The following is a 20668-nucleotide window of genomic DNA, read 5'->3' as shown; positions in this document are numbered from 1 at the left end:
CAGAGCATACAATTTCCCACATTTATGGCCCACAGACCACACATGGTGTACTGAGAGCTGGCTGGTCACATGGTGTTAGCTCTCCCTATTTCCAGTTGCTAAACATCATTAAAATGCAGGGACAAACAACAGAGACTTAAGGTGAGTGAAGTAATATCTTTTGCTGGACCAATTTCTGCTGGACAATGAGACAGCCTTTTGAGCTCCACTGAGCTTAAGGCCTGAAGAAGAGGTTTGTGTAAGCTTGAAAGCCTGTCTCTCTCACCAACAGAAGTTGGTACAATAAAAGATATTACCTCATCCATGTTCACTCTCTCAGATCCTGGGACCAACGTGGCTACAGCAACACTGCAAATGGAAAAATAATGTCAGGAGAGTGAATCACTGCTATAGTTCCATAGGGATGTTGTGTGACCACAAATGGTATGAGAGATGGCCTCATCAATCAGGAATAGGAAAGGAAATGGCCTATGTTCTTTATCAATCATGTAGTACAGGCTATGAAGTACAGAAAACCCCTGTCCTAGATGGTTTAAAAAGACTGTGCAAAACTGTTTAAATTAAGGAAGAGTATAAGAAAGGTCCCACAGTCCACAAAAAATTCACATGTTCGTGATGAAAAGTTCCAGAGGCAACTGTGTGCATAGCATCTGACCCAAGCGGCTAGCATAACTCTAGGATTAAAATTAGAAGACATGTGCGTATGTGGTCCATCCTGATACTTAAGTCTCATTATGCTAAATTCTGCATTGATTTACATACCACATATTTTCATTGACTTCCACAGAGTAAATAGAATAGAATTTGGCCCAGTATTTCCTGTTAGCTGACAGCCACTTAACATAATTTGCTCTGACCATTGTTACATTGTACTCATCTCTCTTATTACTTGAATGCTTTTTACGTACTGACAATATTTCATTTCTTGTTTCCGGATAAGAATTTGCTTTGTTTATATAGAATGTGAATTATAACTTTTCTGACGACCACAATAACCTTTTTTCAAATCTGCCAAATGTGGCATGTATTTTAAAATAAAGAAGCAAAACAATTTAAACAGTAAGACAAATCTAGAAATGTAACCAGTAACGTAACTAACACAGAGCAACAAATAAAAGAACATGGCTTGGAGAAAGATATTAGAAAAATAATCATCAAGTTATTTAGCCTTTATTTGTTTACTAAAAGGTTTGTAACAGACCAAAAGAAAAAACTCCTCTCTGTTAGTTGTGCCTAAAGGCATAACTGCCAGTACTGTCATTCTTACAGAGCCCTTCTGTGCATATTCCTAACAATGTAAAAACAGCTTTTTTCTCATCGAGCCGTTGTTCCTGTCACACCTTTTTAAAGAAGGCATACAAGGCTTACCTCTGTCACTTACGTGATGAGCAAAGAATAACTATCAAAGATACTTAGAAAGTACTCTGTCTTTTCAAGCTAGTTTTACAATCAGAATTAGAATACATTATACCTGAGTAACATACAGCTATTCTTCTACTGAAGAAAAAGCAATTATTCATGTTTGGGAAAATAGAGAGGATGCAAGGAAAAGATTAAGGCTTCAGCTTATATTATGCCTAACTAAGGAGACAACCAGTAAACTTTACATGCAACTGTATGAACTTTAGTAAGAAGTAGTCAAAGTAGTCATCACTTTTACAGAAGTCATTAAGTGGAATTCAAGCCCAAGTCTTGAAGAATACAAGAAAAATGCAGATAATTCAAAAGAGATTTTCTAAAATACTATAGGTCAAAACTTCATCACTGTGCTACGCCAGAGCAGATTGCAAATAAGAACTGTGTGTAATAAAGGGCAGATGTGGGAGAAACAGAATCTGCTCTCTCTCAACTTGGGGACAGAGCACTGGCACAGCCAGTACTGCAGCCTAAAGGCTGCAACAACAGCTTTGATGCAGTGTGCAATCCCTTGCTCTTAGGCTCTACTCTCAGATTCACCAGATGCTGCCTCGCTGAGCCTCTGCCCATTCTCCTCTTCCCCACGGAGTGTTGTTTAGGCTGCCATGGAACAGCACAAGGATACAGAAACCCTTACACAGGCTCCCCACAACATGCCCCTCTCTATATACAAAAGCTGCACAAATTTTGCTGCATTTAGGCCTCGTCACAACTCTTTCCCAGGCTGCAGGATTTTGCCTATTTTTTTCCCCCTAACTCCAAGTCAGGTATAAATTTATTTAAATGTTATACTTTGTCCATTTATTTCTTTAGGGCCACATTATGGCTATACTGAAGTCAATGGCACAACTCCTATTGACTTCTTTTAATCAGGTTCTGACCCCCTTATAAAATGTATGGTCATTATTTTTACAACACACACGACATAATATTACCATATATTAAGTACCTTTCATTTTATTGTCACTACAGCGTTCATGCTAATGTACAACCACAAATGGTTAAAATTAGACTTGTTCCATAAATGACTTGCAGTGTTGAATCAAAGTGTAGTGTCAAGTATCAGAAGGGTAGCCATGTTAGTCTGAATCTGTAAAAGCAGCAAAGAGTCCTGTGGCACCTTATAGACTAACAGACGTACTGGAGCATGAGCTTTCATGGGAGAATACCCACTTCGTCGGATGCATTCGACGAAGTGGGTATTCACCCACGAAAGCTCATGCTCCAATACGTCTGTTAGTCCAAACTGTAGTGGTGTGTGTATCTGCAAAACATCCAACAACTGATTACTAGCTATTTTATTAAGTTTAAAATTTTCATTGGAGCCCACAACTGTACCTCTGTCATCAAATCTCAAAAAACTATTTACCGTATATACTCTTTAGTAAGACTAGTTTTTTAGTAAAAAAGAGGAGCACCAGAGAAGGGGTATAGAGAGGCAGAGGTGGGACACAACCCCTCCCCTCCAACAGAGGGAGCAAGGAGAGGCAGCACAGCCAGAAGGGAAGAGGTGAGGCCAGAGTCTTTCTGCTTCTGGCCACGCTGCTCTCCCCCAGCTACCGAAGCAGCTGCAGCTCCAGGGCTGGAACATGCTGCGGCCGCACCGGCCAGCCGGCCCAGTCCGCTGGAACATGCTGCAGCCACTCCAGCCAGGCCAGAGACATCCTCTCCTGGCCCTCCCCAGACAAGGTGGGAAGGGATGGGGAGAGTGTGGGGATCCCGGGCTAGGAGTAGGGTCATGTGGGGGGTGGTCACAGGGGTTACTCCTCTGACCCTCAGCTTCTCCCCTGCAAAAAAATTTCCCCACCAATTGCTGTCCCAGCACACCAGGGTAAGCATCTGGCAAGCCAAGACACTTTGTTTACTTAGGTTTACCTCCATGCCTGTGGATGCTCGAGGTAAACAAACCATCTTGGCCCGCCAGCAGCTTATCCTCATGGCCCAGGAGCCAAAGTTTGCTGACTCCTAAATTATAGGGTCAGCTTTATGAACAGGTCATAAACATTTTCCATTTTTACTTATCCTTCTTGTTGGGGTTGGCTTATAAATGAACTGACTTATGATTGAGTATATACGGTGGCTACTTTGGTAGACATTTAATTTGATATTAATGAATCAAACAAAATTGTAATTACAAAATTTCCTTTTATAAGTGAATACAAAGAGGAAAAAAAATACCATGCTATAGTTCATTTCTGCATGCTTGAAAAAAGTTCTTAATGCTGTTTGAGTGTAGCTACTACAGTAGCGGCACTATAAGTTTATAAATGACTCTATAAAGATAATTGTAGAAACTGTATTTGCTTCACTGCAGCATATTTATGTTCATTCACAAACTTTTCCCTGAATTTATCTATGATACCTGGTAGCACTAATATTAAGACTCTATGCTTTTAACAAACTTGATTTCCATCAGTTTTTAAAAGAGGAATCCCCCCATTGACTTCAATAGGAAGAAACATTTTTAAGGGGGGGGGAGGGGAAGAGGAGGAATCAAAGCCCCCTTAAAAAGGATTTTTTATTTAAAAAAAAATCATGGTCTATGTAAGAAGTCCAGCCAGTTCACTGATGACAGACTCCTTCATGAAATGTTACAAATTTTGATTCTATAGGCCCAAATATAGGCTTAAATAGTTCAAAACGATCAGTTAAATATTGAATACTTTTAAACAATATTAACCATAAAAACAATTTTACCTTTCTCATCATTTCATACACAAGTTAATTTTAATCAACTTGAGCACCATGGCTTTTTTGTAAAATGAATCCGAGTTTTGCATTTTTCGCTATGACAAACTCATGACTTTTCCTTCTTGCCATGTCAAGCGGCTGTAATCATCAGAATTAATATTTAATCAATATATCTATTATATATCCTGCATTTTGGAGGATTAAAATTTGGACAGAAATATTTTCTCAAGACTGAAACTTGGCCTCCAACGTGTAGGTCTACATCCCCAATGCTATGCATCCGAAGAAGTGGGCTGTAGCCCACGAAAGCTTATGCTGAAATAAATTTGTTAGTCTCTAAGGTGCCACAAGTACTCCTGTTCTTTTTGAGGATACAGACTAACATGGCTGCTACTCTGAAATCCCCAATAAAGCAATTTTGTCATTTTAAAAACTGCATGTTGTACAAAGAGTCAAAATGGTACTACAATACAACTGAATAACTGCCTTTCATAAGGATTTAAAAGTTTATTAGAGAATGTTTAAATAAAAATGATACAAAGAGTTCAAAGCGTCAGTTGTTGGTCATTGGGGGCAACATACAGAGTATAGGGGGACGCTGGTATGTGGGAATTGGTTAGCACATAACATATACAGTCTGCAAGGTCCCCCAATGCGGGGTGTATGGTGGGTGGGATCAAGAAGCAGTAGGGAAGCAGTGAGGGTACATCGCTCATACAGTGGGTTGCACGCAGTCATGGGTATAAGTAAGTGGGCCGGGTAATGGGGACGGGATGACCCTCGCATGGTGGAATCTAGGTCGGTGGCTTTAGGGCTTAGGGGATATGGTTCAGTAGGGGGGGTTTATAGGCCTCCTCCCCCCATGGGTGCACAGAGCCATGCCAGCTCACTCTTGGTATTGGCGGTGGCCGGTGATGTGCTCTATGTAAATGTCCCTAGACCACCGGATAGTGTCCGAGACCATCAAATGTCTCATGAGCCGTGCATAGCGACGGCCCACCCCACAGGCCCTAAGTACACATTCATTACAGGGATCCCAGGCACCCAGGGCCCCGACAATCAGGGCATCAGTGTAAACCTCGTAGCCCTTTGCCCGCAGGGTGTCCGCCAAGGGGGCATATTTTTCGAGTTTACGGGCTCGGGCTTCACGGAAGGCTGGGGTCCTGTTCTCAAACGGGATCGTCACGTCGACGAGGATGATCTTTTTCCGCTCCTCGTCCGTGATGACGATATCCGGGCGTAGCAGGCTGTCGGTGTCGGGGATGGTGTGGTTGACTGCGACCTCACCCAGGTGTGGGGCAATGGCCTTCACCAGCCGGTCCTGGACGGCGTTGTGGCGCAGCTGCCAGGCTCTGGCGTGGGGCTTGCAGCTGCACAGGACATGGGGCAAGGTCTCCAGGGCGTACCCACGCTTCCTGCAGCGCTTGTCTCGGTTCCCGTGGCGGATGGCTCCATTGAGCGGGACGCAGTTCAGGTGGGCGCGGTGTATGAACAGCCAGTCGGCGAAACGGGTGAAACTGCCCACGGGGAGAAAGTGGTTGCTGGAGTCCCACTTGCTGGTCACCTCAAAGGCCTTGCCCTGGTCGGGTTTTTTCCTCAGGGTGTCCACGTAGAGCGCGTGGACAGCGGCATTCAGTGACTTCTCCAGCACGCCTCTGGCTCCGGGGCTGATGATGGTGTTGCCCTCTGTTTTGATCCGTGGCACCAAGACTCCCAGCTCCTGTCGTTCCTCGCTCCATATCCAGCGGCAGCCCAGTCGTTTTCCCAGCCGGCGCGTGGCGTTGCGGGCACGGGACCACAGCGAAGTAATGTCGCCCCCATCCCGGGCGAATTCACCGTCCAGGGAGCCGCTCAGGAAAGTGGCTACATCCGGGCCGGAGGGAGGCCTGCCAATTCACTTCTCGATGACAGTGTGTAGGGCGGCCACTGCGACGTTCTTTACCATGGCGTCCGGGCATGTCAGGAGGCGGAAGGCGTGCGTGACGACCGCAATGTCGCAGAGGTCACCCATGCGGGGGACGTTGGCACCACCGTGCCTGTGGGCAATGTATATGAGCTCGTTGCTGGCTCTCTGGGGCAGGGACAGCCACTGCTTAACCAGCTGCCAGATGGTGTTGTCTGCCTTGTTGAGGGGCACCTTCGCCACGGCAGAACCTCTTAAGACGAAGGTGATGCGGGGGATCAGGAAAGTGTTGAGGGCGTTGATCTTCTGCCACGGCGCCAGCAGGGATGCGTCGATCTTGGCAGCGTCCTGTAGGATCTCCCAGATGGTGTCCTCAGGGGTCTGCCGGACGCGGACACCAGTCGGCGTGCCGAGGTGTTGGTACGCCTGTCCTTCTGCCAGGGGAACGACAGACTCGCCCTGGATCTGGAACTCCGTCGTCTGTACCGAGTCTCTCTTGCTCCCGTCGACATGGAGGGACACGCACTTCTTGCTACATCTGCTGTGGCACAATCCCATACTTCTCATGCAGGAAAACCTTCCTTTCATCATAAGTGGAAAAAATCTGCTTGTGTAAGGACTTTGAGTCCATAGCCTAAAGTGTAAACAAGAACTCAGACAAATGATAAAAGACAAAGGCACCCTATCACCCATGGGCAAACATGCTTCACAAAACTGCCATTTCATATCTGATCTCTTAAGTCCTCTTCCTCAAGGAAACCTGCACAACACCTTCTGAGGATGAACTTGAAGCTTAAATTCGTAACTTCGCTATACACTAAAAATCACAGACTCAATAAAGACACTGGATTAATGGTTTACTGCAACAACGGGTAACCACTAACACTCCTTTGTCCTAGGACTGCAGAAGTGTTAACTGCCCACTTCACCTTGAATGGTCTCTGGCAAGGCGTGTTAAGTCATTATGCTAAACAGTCTGTTTCACCTTGTATTAAGCTGTGACGCACTCCTGAGTACCTTTCCCAGATTTGAAGAAGCTTGCCTCTTTCATCAACAGAAGCCAGTCCAATAAAAGATATTACCTCACCCGCCTTGTCTGTCTAACCTGGGACCAACACAAAAACAACACTGCAAACAACAAGAAGTGTTAATCCATTTAAACAGTCTACCCTGAAATGTGGGCCAGCAAAAGGTCTAAACACAAAGGACTGTTTAATGGATATTTACTAGTACTATCACATAAGGAAAAAGAAAAAGAATCCTTCTCACTGGCCTTTTTGAAAAAGTTCCAAGTCACAAGAAAGAAGAGATTGCATTAGGAAAAAACATCACTGCCCCTCCTGTAGAATTACTTAGATACATAACTCAAGCACTGCAGAAAACATAATAGTTTGAATAAATCCAATACTGTTATGAAAGTATTACACAATACACTGTTAAACACATAAATCAATCATATACTTCCATGAGACAATTTTGTTTTTATTCTTGCTATTTAAACAAAAAGTGTCATGTGGCAAGTTATTATGCTTGCTTACTTTTCATTTTCACTTGCCTTGAACTACGAAAGCCAAGTCACTCTTACTTTCTGGTACTCAAGCAATAGCACAAAAGTAGTTTGTGTCTTCTCCATTGGACAATTAAGTTTAACTGCCCCCAGAAAGCGTTTCACTGGATTTTTTTTTTTTTAATCTACTCCTATCAGGTTGCATACAACCTTCTGTCAAAAAAGGCCTCTAAATTCTCACCTTAAATAGTTTGACAATATATCCTTTAAGAACCAACTTTAAGAGGTGTTAAACTCTACAGAATGACTGCATTAGCTATTATTTAAAAATAATACACTCCCTGGAGAACTGAATCAGAGAAGCAAACCTAAGGTTAATTAAAATTTTATTCTATCCAATTTAACAGTTTTCACTGACATGATTTTACAACTGTTACTGAAATGACTTATTGATGTGTTTCTGTCTTAAGACATACCTACAGTATTACTGCAGATCAACGTTAGATTGCCTATATCTTTAAAACAGACTTAGAAATTAACACCAAAGTGAAAGCAGAACATGTCATATTCTATACTCATCACCATAGCATTTAATCACATAAATATTGTTAAAACATCACTTGACAAAGTTGTACAAAATGGAAAATTTGCCATTATGGTCTACTGTTTCTCAGAGATGTCTGCTGTTTCTCATATCAGCAAGTTTGCTATATTGGCATTATATTAAAGCCTCCATTTCTAACCTCTTCTAACAAAGAACAAGCTGCTCAATAATGTCTAATCTGTGTGTCAAATAGTCCTGTTTAACACTATACAAACTCAGGGTAATATCTGGATAGTTTTTAAATTTAGCATGAATATCCTGGCCTACTTAAAGGACACCCTCTCCTTTGGAAAGCCTTCCACTAAAACGAAAGATATCCTCCATCTTCAAAACAAAAAACTTTAATGCATAAGAGAAATTAATGACAGTCAAATTAACAGAAGATGGCCCCAATGACATGGTTGTAACAGATGGTGTTGCTACTCAAAAGACTTAGAGATTCTACTGTATTCTGCAGCCACAAATACAGCATTAAAGTATAATGAAACAGACATTCTTACTTTTTAGTACACCTTTCATACATCTGTATAACAGGATCAGAGCGGACTGTGCGTAACTATTTCAGCCTTCTCACAGCCACAAGTCAGAGAATTCCACATGGAAAACCAATTCCTCTCGAAAAGAATTCCACTACAGATTACTAGAGAGACAAGGTGAGTGAGGTAATACAGGTTACAGACGGATGCATTGTTAAGGCACATTTAGCTAAGTTATGAGAGTGTTCTGACTGCCTAGATAGAGGTATTAAATCCAACATGGGCTATCACTCTGTTGGATGAGAGAACAGAAAATCCTCTCCCTGATGACACAGTTCATGATCTTCAGTCATAATTTGTCTTAAAGTGGCTCACTACACACTGCTTCTAAAAGAAAGATACTTTAGACTGTAGTACAATTCTTTGTGTACCATATCTATTGTCTTTCCTAAGATATTTCAGTCCCTTGTTGAAGGACAAATATGTTCCCTATTCTATTTAGGCTGTGAGCTAACAGTGGGCTAACAACCCATTGTCAACAGTGAGGCTGGGGTAGGTTACTACAGCATACTGCTTGTAATAGCAGGTGCATGGCCCTGAGGCTACCATCTGCCAGGAAGGAAGTATTCTCTTCTAGGATGCTGAAGAGACTGACAAATAATGTAAACAAAACACTGACTCACTCCTAATCTGTGGAATCAAGCTATTACATTACTGGGTATTTTGCAGTGTAGATGTCATATGGGTTTTTCTTCGTCTGTTTAACTATTTCAATATGCTGTTTCACTTATGGGTTACTTATATGGGACAGCTATTCTGTGTTTATTGTACAACTGTATGTACCTCCCACATATACACACAAGCTACTTTTTTTAAAACTGTAGAGCTTGTTAAATTATGAACTCCTGTAACGATACTATAGCTCCAATGACTGAACTGTTAATTACCTATGCACAGGCAAATTTAAGTGTCAGCTACATAATGAGTTTATCTACAACTGAGTTAATGGCTTATTTCTTAGGAATGTTACTGAAATTAGCCATGATGTGGGAAGAGTACTAATACTTCACCAAAACCTTTCCCCCACACTTTGTCAGTCTAGTTGGTTTGATTGTACGCACGTTGGAGTAGGAATTTTTTGGATATGTATGTACAGTATCTGATCTCAGTTGGAGACTTTAGTCCAGACACTACTGTAATACAAATAAATAAAAATGAAAGCTTGGAATTCCAACCAAAACATACTAGTGCAAGATCTGTAACTCAAAAAGAAAATTTATCAATAGTTTTTTAAAATTCACAGAGGTATTTATATCCATTTGAAAAGTATTTCCCCACTCAAAACCTTGAAATCACAATCTGCTTCCTTAAAAGAAAGGCAAGGTGTGAGAGGCAATATCTTTTATTGGACCAATTTCTGTTGGTGACAGAGATGAGTTTTCAAGCTTACACAGAGCTCATCTCGGAAGTTTGTCTCTCTCACCAACAGAAGTTGGTCCAATAAAATATATTACCTCACCCACCTTGTTTCTCTATAACCCTAGGACCAACAGGGCCACAACACCACACCACATACAAGAATGGAAGCTATTGATCCTTAAAATGCATTTACCCTTCACTGCATTCAAACACTGGCATTTTTTGTACATTTCCACATAGCACAGGACTACTGCCATTTTGCTAGAAAAATTTTAAATATTTGTTTTGGAGAAAATTATATGGACTGTACAAACTGATGGGGGGGGGGGAAGGAACAGGATAAACTTTGACTGTATTTCTTTAAAGGTATTTCCAACCAGATTGTTGCACATTAGATTCAAGTTTAAAACAAACATCCACTTTTGATTAAATCAAGCTATTTTTAGCAGTAGCTTTTCATCTACAGTACCAACAGAAACACATTTGCATGTACATGAATAAATATGCAACTTAGCAGATTAGTCTCCACATAATCATGCATATTGATTAGAAACTATCCACCAACATGCTAAGCACCAGTGTCTAGCTGTCTACACATTAGGGGCAGGATGCATGTCTACCTTTTAGTAAAACTAAAAAGTAAGTCGCTATACATGCTATCAGTTTACCAATCAATTAAGTATTTTATCCTTATGCAGACCCAATAAAGAACTGAGGGAGAGGGGGAATTTCTATTTATTTCAGTGAGCTTTAGATCAGGCCTTTAGAACTTAAATCTGCAACTCTTGCTCACACCAAAAAAAGTGACACTAAATTCATTAAGAATTTTGCTTTAGTAAGGGCTACATGGTCAGCAAGACTACTACTCACGTGAATTTGGGTTTACTAGTGCGAGTCTGCCCCTGATGACCTCCTTACAAAACACATACAGAGAAGCAGTTATAAAAAAATAAAATAGCTATATTTTTTTAAATTCAGAGAAGCAATGTGACACTTAGAAAAATAAGCGTTCAGATACCAGGGTGGTGGGTACCAAAATGAGAACCTAGAGCTTGATACTGCACTGCTGAAATCAGTGAATGCTACGGACTTCAATGAGCATAGAATCAGACCCAGCGATAGCATTTGCTTGAAAATGAACTCTTGAATTCTATGAGGAATTACAAGAATTACAACTAAATATTAAATGAATCTACATAGAAAAGTCTATTAGATAAATTTTGTCTATTTGTTTTAGATGGCTTATTTTATGTACTTTGCTAATATAGTGAAAAATCTACCAACTATCAGCAAAATGCTGACTTCACAATTTCAAAAACACAAAATAGATGCACTCATGGACACAAATACAGCCCATAAGTGAAGAATGTATATGCACAGACATACGTTACACCACATGATGGTCTTTAAAAAATTCAAAGCAGTTAAACATTTCTATAGGATTTGTTTGCTAGATGGAAAAGACAGACATTTTGTTAAGTGCTCCTGCTGCTTTTGAGAAGATCTGGCTTAAACTGAAAATACCTGGATTGTATATACAATACTTTAAACTTCCTAATGGGGGAGGAGATCCATTACTTAAATTGAATACAGTGTACGCATGCCATGTTTCAACTTTTAAACAAGCTTCAGTATTTCAATATAATGAAATTTTTTAAAAATGGTAAAACCAGCACAAAGGATCCAACATTATTTCCTCCTTGTAGCAGGGGGATGGAGGGGGAATGCATACAAAATATGTCCTAATACTCTTTCTGGTCATACATTTCTTTATGTATTTTACTTACAACACAAGTGAATGTTAGTCTCTGCAGCTATCTTGAAAGAAATCAAATTATCAGAAACAATCAACCTAAGCATTTCCTCTGCCTTGAGCAATGACTACAGTGGTTTACTTTAGAACAAACCCACCGTTCAACTTAGTCTATAACTAAGTATCTTAAATGATTCAAAGTAACCATGACAATCTTCAAATGTTTAGTGCAACTAAATATAATTTAAACTATAATAAGAAATAAAAGCCAAATACATTTATGGGTTTTGGTGTTTTATCTCATTTTTAAAAATCTGACATCCACATAATAAAAACTGAAAATGAAATTTTCAAAAAAGGAAAAGTTTTCATTTAATTTTATAAAATGTATAGTTTGCAGTTTGTATTTTATAGGTTATGCTGCCAGATTTGATACCTAATCATTTCATTTTACCTCTACTAGAAGAATGCAATCTGAAAAAGCAGTAGCACATTTACAAACAAGCATCTAAGGTGAAACTGGAACTCTTAACTTTTAACTGCAAAGTAATTTATAATCACAGCCATATCAGATATAAGAGGTAAGCCAGTTCTGGAATCAATTAATTCTGAGGTATATAACCCACTGCATGGCACTAGATCAATAAGAGCAAATATTACATTTAGTACTAATTTATACTAAAAAAAAAATTAGGCTTTTAAAAAAGACGTACAAAGCTGTATTTGAATTTTTTCATAAAATTAACAAGACAGTTTGATTAAAAGATTTTTTTTAATACAGGCAATTAAAACATTTCCCTGCAGTTTCTAAGCCAAATATTGTGGCAATCAGTATATAAGAACCAAAAAGTGAAACTGACTTCTCTAGTTTTATTGTCCAAACTGAACACAAAGGAAAAGTAAATCAGAGTTTCAGTTTTAACAATGTGAGAATTTTCTCTAGATTATGACGTTTGTACTGTTTAAGTATATTCATAAAATCCTTACAAGAATTATAAGCTAGTGAGACAGCATTTTACCTATTCTCAAAGACCACTATCTTACTTTATGATCATTTAAAACCGATGCATTACAGGTTATAATTGAAGACCCTTTTTTAATAAATCAAGAGGAAGTAAAATGGGGGGGAGCCAACAGACCTCAACAGGTAGGTGCACTATCACACGTATTTGCTGTCACACTTTGGAAAACTTAAAACAGCACATGTTGCTTTTGGGAAAAAAAACAAAGATAATGGCCTCAATTGTAATACCTTAATTTCAAGCACAATTACTACTGAACTTAATGGGAATTTTGTGTAAGGATTTCAGGATAAAAAACATCACAGGGTGAAATCCTGACCCTATTAAAGCCAAAATTACTAGTGACCTCAATGGAGCCAAGGTTTTACCCAAAGGTCAGATCCTCAGTTGGTGTAATTTAGCACAGCTCCAATGCAATAAACAATTTACACCAAAAGAGGAACTGGGTGAAAATGTTTACATAAGCAAGAAAATACATAATTTTGTATGAACTAATGTTCTTTTGCGAAAGGGCTGTTATTTCATACTTAGAAAGTTGAATGCTAACTAATAAATCAGTGTGCAACAAGAGTTTCCAGCTGTCTAGTAAAAGCACTATTTTATTTATATTTCAGAAGAAGGCAAGTACTTGTTAGACTCACAGGTCTGCATGCTTTCAGAGTGAAGCAGAACTATGTTAACTGATAAATTCTGAATAACCTTTTTATTTTTCTGTTTGAAACTAGTTTGGTGGTGTTAGCTTGTTCTCATTGTAACAGAATGATACTGGCTCAAAATTCCAAAAACACACTATTCTTTAAAGCAGACAGGCAAGTTACTGATGAAAACCAATGCATCTTTATTTTTAAAGTCACATGATTAATTTTCTTTGTTAAAGGCACAAAAACTCAAACACAGTATTTACCTACATAATAAGATATATCTATAGATATGGGAAAGTATTTGAACTATGATTTTACACTGAAATATTACATTTCCTGATAAACCAAGTAGTTGGGTTTTTTTGAGTTTGTTTGTTCGTGTGGGGATTTTTTTGTTTTGACACAAGATACATTTTTTTAAACAGATTTTTTACAAGAGCTCTTCACCTTACTTCTTTCTAAAGAAGCATACATAGCAGTTTTTAAATTGCTCCAACAAAACTGTTAATTTCTCCTTAGCTTTGAAAGGATAAATCTAGTTCCCACTCAATGGCTTTAGTGATTCAGTAAACGATTAGCACAAACGGCAAAGTAAACAATTCTCATCACATCTAATATAGGCTACCTCCATGGTAAACTGTATATAGAAACATCAAAAATCATCAATAAAATTTAGCCAAATCATTCTGTACTGCCACTGTCTTAAAATAAGAAACAAGAGTTAAACAGTACCTCGTATACTTAATACATATATTTCTTTAATTCTGTATGTGTATTTCATCATAAAATATGAAAATCCTGTTAATCTTACAAATTAAAGTTCTTAGAACCTCGAATTCTACCGCTAATAGTACTGGTGATCTTTAAGAAGTAGCAGTAGTAATAAGGTAGTAGTACTGTAAACAAACTTCAATGTGCTTATGTAAACAAAACCAAAATAGAGCTCAGGAGTTGTAAATGTTAATAGCTCCCTTCAAAAGCCCACTACTGTACTTATGCATTCCATTACTAAGGTAATATTCTTGCACGTTCCTAATCGCACTGCTCTTTTTGTTCAAATTATTTTCACTAAAAATACATGTAACATACAGCATTCACTTTAAAATATGACCAGGAATACTGATAACAGTTATGCAAAGTGTTTCCTATCTCTTTGTCCTGAAATCGGCTATAGTTCTTCCTGAATAGAGTGAGTGTAATTATATTCAACAAGCACACAGGTGTGGGAAACAGAATGGCAGAAATAGTCATCAGCTGTGCCTCCTACATTTAGCTCAACACCCAATGACATTGATCTTCACTGCACATTTACATGCATATAAGAAACAGAAAAAGGAAGCCCATACACAAAAGAAAATATTAAAATAAAACAAGTATCTGAATAATGGTTAATTATTTTATAACTACTAGAATTAAACTAGTAGTTCCCACCATTTGCCATTCTCTAAATTCATTTTGCTATATTTGTTTTATTAACTTTATTAGAGATGTAGTGCCAGTTTCCCCTTATTAGCTAAGTGAATAGAATTTCCACAGTTTAATCCAATCTGGATGCTGGGAGCATTTTAATCCAGTCCAGGTTTTCCCCCTAGGCAGAGTTCCCCTTAGGGTCAGCAGTTTGGAGGATACTGTAGAAGTGGTGCTTCCCCAACATGGGTTTGTTATGCAGTTAGGGGCTGTAGGTGGGCCAAGCAAAACTAAAATCTTGTTAAACTCAATTTACAATTAAATACAAGAGAACTCATGATTTTACTGGAATATAATTCCAATGTACATGCCACAGCCAAACATTCTTTATATAAGGCAATGGAACCAATAATTGTAGCATTCACACTGATTTATCCCAAACCATGTAAATCCTGGCACCAGCCTAAGCAAAACTACAGATAACTGACAAGTCTGTTTCTGTCCTTAACTCTCCCATTCAGTGTGTTCATCTTGTAAAAATTCTGATATTTCAGTCAACAATCCTCTCAATTAGGTTCAAAGCTTTCTCCACTTTCATCTCTTCCATCTTTCTGCACTTCCTATAAAAAAAGAACATTTTCTTCTTCAAAATCAACAAGCCAATAACAAATGGAACAAAAACCTCTACAAGTGGCTGTCAGAAATGGCTACTTTTTACTTAAAACTGATTATCTTTATGAAGACTGATTATCTGTATGAAAACTATAAACATGGAAGTAAAACCTTTGTCATTTCAGCTCCCTAGACCGATAAACACATATTACAGGTTAAAAATGCTCTAGTGTAATAGCAAAGAGGATTCCTGTAGTGTCTCAGTCATGAACTTGTAATCCTTCACATATTGTCTGTTCCTGGCCTCCCCAATTATAATACAGACTTTCCCTCTTGCTAAGACGCACAAGTAGCACCCTTTGGAAAGGAACAGCTACATGATTAAAACAGAAATTCTCTCTCAAATTAAGCTTTAAATTATTTAGGGTTGTTTTTGTCTTCAAGCAGCCTGCATTTGCAATCCATTTAAAAAGCAAACCAACCAACTGGCCACTGAGACTGTGATTCAACTGGCAGCTACAATGTAGTTACACATCACTCTTGGGTAGGCCTTTAAACAAAATTTGCAAAACAATATGTAACCCTCAAACATGCAGTGACTCCTGAAAAGATCAATGTTTTCACATGCTCACTGCAGATTTATGCTCATACTTTCACAACAGGTCAAAAAAATTCAGAATAATCCTTCCGAGGTTGTTCTGTTTTGACTCTTTCAGATAGAGGACCAAGGATCTGTTAGTAGTCTGATGTGCTCCCTCACTGTGTTTTAACTCAAGCTTTATAAACTCTTAAGCAAATACTTCGAAAAATCTTCTATAACTGCACTTCTGTAGCATGTCCAAAATATAGAACTGTGTACTCACTGGTTTGGGTTCCTGTGAAGAGGAAGCACTCAACATTTAAGTGTTTCCTTGTATATAGATATTTTATTTGGAAAGTTTACAAAGCTGAGAAAGAGAAGATAAACCATCTCCCTCCCCATAGGGCAACATCCCCCAGAAATACAAATAGCAGCAAATTGGGAGAGTGACCTACTACCCACCTTTCACAGCAGTTGCTTCTTTCAGGTTATGGGCTAGGAAATCTATGCTGGCATAGGCGCTGGTCTCCATTCCACTGATGTCCCCATTCATGGCGTGCCTGCCTTTGTCACAGTTCGCCAGGCTCCCATCCACCACGTCTATGGCGATGTAGTTGAGGCCGTTCTGGAAGCCGGCGGAGGTCTCCCGGCACATGGGGCTGCTGCCCTGCTCCTCCTCCAGGCCTTCGCTTTTCCTGAGGGACACGTTCTCCACCGAGGCCGAGTTGTGCCGTTTGGGGTTATGTGCAAAGGAAGGAGACACGGGGGTCACTGTGGTGGTGGAGGAGAAGGTCTCCGAGCTGTGCCGCCGGCGCCCCTGGGGATCTGCCCGGATGACCTTGGCCCCGCGGTTGGGGTCCGGGGGCGGGCTGGAGAGGATGAAAGCCTCCACCCCGGCCAGGGTGAGTCTCTTCACCCCGGCGGTGGGGCTGGTGACCCGGGCACTTTCTGGCTTCTGGGCGATCGGCTGGGGCGGGGTGGCGGCCAGGCCGAAGGTCATCTCGGTGTAATCCCCCCCGTCGGGCGGGCTGGACAGGCAGGCCACCCCCACCGCCGCCTGCAGGTAGAGCCCGTCGGGCCGGCCGCGGCTGGCGCAGGACGCCGGGGACAGCGCCTCCCGGGAGCCCACCGGCACCGGGCCCGCCTGCGAGCCCAAGTCCAGGTTCATGTAGTCGGAGAGGGGGGAGCGCCGCCGCCCGGCGCCCGAGCCCAGCGAGGAGGCCAGGCTGCCGGCGGCCGCCGCCTCCCCGAAGTCGATGTTGATGTACTCGCCGGGGCTCTGGGGCTCGGGCGGCAGGGGCTGCTCGTGCATGCTGGGCAGCAGCGTCCGCAGGGTGTCCAGGGCCAGGCGGCAGGGCCGCACCGCCCGCGGGCCCAGGAAGCTCTCGGTCCGGCTGTGCCGCAGCGGGGAAGGCACCGTGTGGCTGGAGGGGGCGGCGGGGCGCAGGCGGCAGGCCGGCTCCTCCGGGAGCAGCCTGCCCGGGGAGCTCATGAACACGTACTGGTCACTGTCCTTGGCCGGCTCCTCGCTGGGGCAGGAGCGGGGCAGGGAGCTGCAGGCGTAGGTGGCCTTCGGCGGGTCTCCAGCGCCCTGAGCCGGGGCGAAGAAGAAGTCGGGCGGGGTGAGCGAGGCGGCGGGCGGCCCGTGCGGGGACATGTTGCTGGAGTCGCCGCCGCTCAGCCTCCCGTCCGAGCTCTCCACCGACAGCCGGGAGCCGCCCCACATCCGCATGTAGCCGCTGTCGTCCGGGGAGCTCTCCCCGGGGGAGCTGGTCTTGTAGCCGCCGCCCGCCCCGGCCCGGGGCTGCAGGATCTGCTTGGGGGCGGACACGCTGGTCGGGCTCATGGGCATGTAGTCATCGCCGCTCCGGCCGCCCGGCCCCAAAGCCGCGGCCACCCCGGGCGTCATGGGCATGTAGCCGTCGTCCCCTCCTCCGCCGCCCCCTGCCGGCGGCCCCAGGTTGCTGCTGCTGCTGCCGGAGCTGCGGTGGGAGCCGATCTCGATGTCCCCGTAGTCCTCGGGGTAGGGGGTGTAGGTCACTTTGGGGGAGGCCGCGGGGAAGAGGCGGGCGGAGCTGCCGGCGAAGGTGGCCCGCATGAGGGTGTACTCGTCCAGGGAGGCGGAGGAGACCTGCGGGGGGGCGGGCCGCTGGCGGCACGGCGTGGTCAGCGAGTAAGTCCGCTTCCTGGGGCCCTTGTCCCCCGCCAAGTCCGGGCAGGGCCGGTAGCAGAGCCGGCCGCTCTGGGGCCGCTCCATGGCCATGTAGCCGTACAGGTCCGTGCCGCTCCCGGGGTCCCGCACCGGGGGGGTCTCGGCGATGGACTCGGGCGTGTTGCTGCGGTTGCTGGCGGTGGAGGAGAAGGGCCGCAGGTCGCCGCCCGGGCTGGAGCCATATTCGTCGAAGGACATGAAGCCCGGGTCGCTGGGGGAGCCCGATACGGAGGCGCTGCCGCTGGACGGGCGCTGCGGGTGGGGGGGCTCGGAGCCGAGCCCGCTGCTGGAGGAGAGGCTGATCGGGCTGGTGGCGGCAGGGGGCGAGTGAGACACGGGCATAGACATGGAGCGACTATTCTGCAGGCCGCCCCCGGGGGGCACCGGCCCCAGCTTCCCCCCCGCCTTGCCGCCGCTACTGAGAGTGTGCGAGCGGCTCAAGGGAGTCCGCACCGGGCCGGGGCTCATGGGGCTGCCGGCGACCGAGCCCGCTCTGCAGCCATCCCCTTCGCTGGCCGTCCGCACCCGGCCCGGGGTGCCCTTGGTGCCGGCGCTGGCGCTGGCCCCGGCCGCCAGGCTGTCTGTGCGGGAGCGGCGCAGCAGGCCGGTCTGGCTGGGCGGCAGGTTGACCATGTGGTGGTGCCGGCGGCCGGGCACGGTGATGGGGTGGGTGGACGAGGCTCCGGGGCCGCCGGCGCCCCCGGAGGAGGAGGACGAGGAGGACTGGCTCTTGCTGCGGGGCCGAAACTCGGACAGCTCCTTCAGCGCCTTCATGGCCCCCAGGATGGTCTCGTGGATGTTCTGCGCCACCACCGAGTCGTCCGCCTGCATCCAGAGCTCGCCGGGCCCGGTGGCCGCCGACCGCCCCACCTCCATGAAGAAGAAGCTGTCGGAGTGGCCGCAGCGGCGGATGTTCATCAGCTGCAGCGTGACCGAGGGCAGCTCGCAGTTGAGGCGCACGAAGCCGATGGTGCGAGCGGAGAGGCAGAGCCGGTGCACTCCGGTCAGGTTCTTACTCTGCCCCAGGCCCTTGGGCTTCAGCGTCACCTGCCAGACCTCCCGGTAGGCAGCGCTGGCCGGGGCGAGCAGCCCGTAGTTGAGGTCCTCGCAGCCGCCGGCCAGGGAGGAGGCGGCGGCACTGCAGGAGGAGAAGGGCGAGGAGAGGTGGCGGAGCGGGGAACCCTGGCAGGCGGCTTTGCCCTCGTTGAGCAGGTCGGTGAGGGCCCGGTACCAGCCCTCCTGCTCCTGCTCGTTCTCGGCCGCCACGGCGAAGTACTCGTCCTTGGTGTAGAGGGCGATCAGGTACTTGTGCTTGGCGTCCGCTCGCTTGTTGATGTTGAGGCAGGAGTCCAGCGCGATCACCCGCTTGGGAGCCCCCGACTTGTTCTTCCATTTCTTCTCGTTCTCGTAGTACTCCAGCCGGGCGCCGCCCGCCCCCGGCTGCTCCTCCCCGCTGCCGCCGGGTCCCCTGAGCACGAAGAAGCGCTTGTGCCCGTGCTTCTGCTTGCGCAGGTAGCCGCATTTCCTCACGCTCTGATGGTTGTTGTTGTTGTTGAGGTTAGGACCAGGAGGGGAGTGCAGGGGGGGCAGCAGCCCCAGCAGCGTGGGGCTCGCCATCCCCAGCCCAGAGCGCGGGACAGGGGGCTGAGTTCTTAGCGCCCTTGGGTGGGGGCTTATTCTCCTGGTCTCCGGCGCCGCTGTGACCCTGGCTCCTCTATACAGCGCGGTGGTGATGGTGCTGTTGCCGACCTGGCTGCTCCGTGCAGTCTGGGCTTGCTGCTGCCCGAGGTCCTTCTAGATCCTGGGCGCTGCTGCTCTCCGGAGCCTCGGAGCTGGGCGCTGCTGCCTGTCTCGGTAACAGTTTCACGGTAAGTAACACATTGCGCACCAAGGGCTGAACTAAAGAGCAAAACAACACGTGACCCGCTGAGTTACCGAAACGCTCACACACCGAGACGGGGGGGCAGGGGAAAGCCAGAGCAAAGGTGGGCGAGGCCATCAATCCGCCGCCAGCTTCCTACGGCATTGGGTGCCGCGCCGGGGAAAGGATAGCGCCGTGCACCAATGGGGATGGTGGGAGGAGGCCGAGTCAAGGGAGGCGGGTTGTTATTGGGTTGTTCGCGCGTCTCTGCCCTCTTCTCTCTCCCTCTGTTTCTTCCCCCACACACCCTCCCTCCTTCTACGCACGCCAGCTCTCGTCTGCCCCGCTCCCCTCACCCCCGCCCCGCACAGAGGCACGCGGGAGCTTGCCTAAAACGCCAAGCGAGCGTGAAGCCCAGACAGACACGCGAGCTGGTCGCGGGGCTGCAGAGCCCGCTGTCACTGAATGAGCATGTTAGCAGGGCCCCTCGGCCGGGAAACGGGGCAGGCTCCAGCAGCTTCGCACCCGGTGCAGAATCAGTGACCGTACAGTAAAGGTGGAAAT

General features: G+C 45.2%; 1 protein-coding gene across 3 annotated transcripts in view; it reads right to left on the bottom strand.

Moving 5' to 3' along the window:
* Positions 1 to 20105, bottom strand: part of IRS2 (insulin receptor substrate 2) — a 34802-nt gene extending 14697 nt beyond the window's left edge. For 2 of the 3 annotated variants that reach the window (XM_050947604.1, XM_050947622.1), the window contains exon 1: positions 16494 to 20105. In XM_050947604.1, coding sequence (XP_050803561.1) covers positions 16494 to 19860 — 3367 coding nt within the window. In that variant the 5' untranslated portion in view covers positions 19861 to 20105. Of the gene's footprint in view, positions 1 to 12562; positions 15460 to 16493 lie in introns of those variants that run through there. The other variant, XM_050947613.1, reaches the window with a different exon arrangement.
* Positions 20106 to 20668: the final 563 nt, after the last annotated feature.

Source organism: Gopherus flavomarginatus, chromosome 1 (genome assembly GCF_025201925.1).
Source record: "Gopherus flavomarginatus isolate rGopFla2 chromosome 1, rGopFla2.mat.asm, whole genome shotgun sequence".
NCBI classification, from domain to species: Eukaryota; Metazoa; Chordata; order Testudines; family Testudinidae; genus Gopherus; species Gopherus flavomarginatus.
Note: the sequence above shows the minus strand (reverse complement) of the source record. Positions and strands in the feature narration are given on the sequence as shown.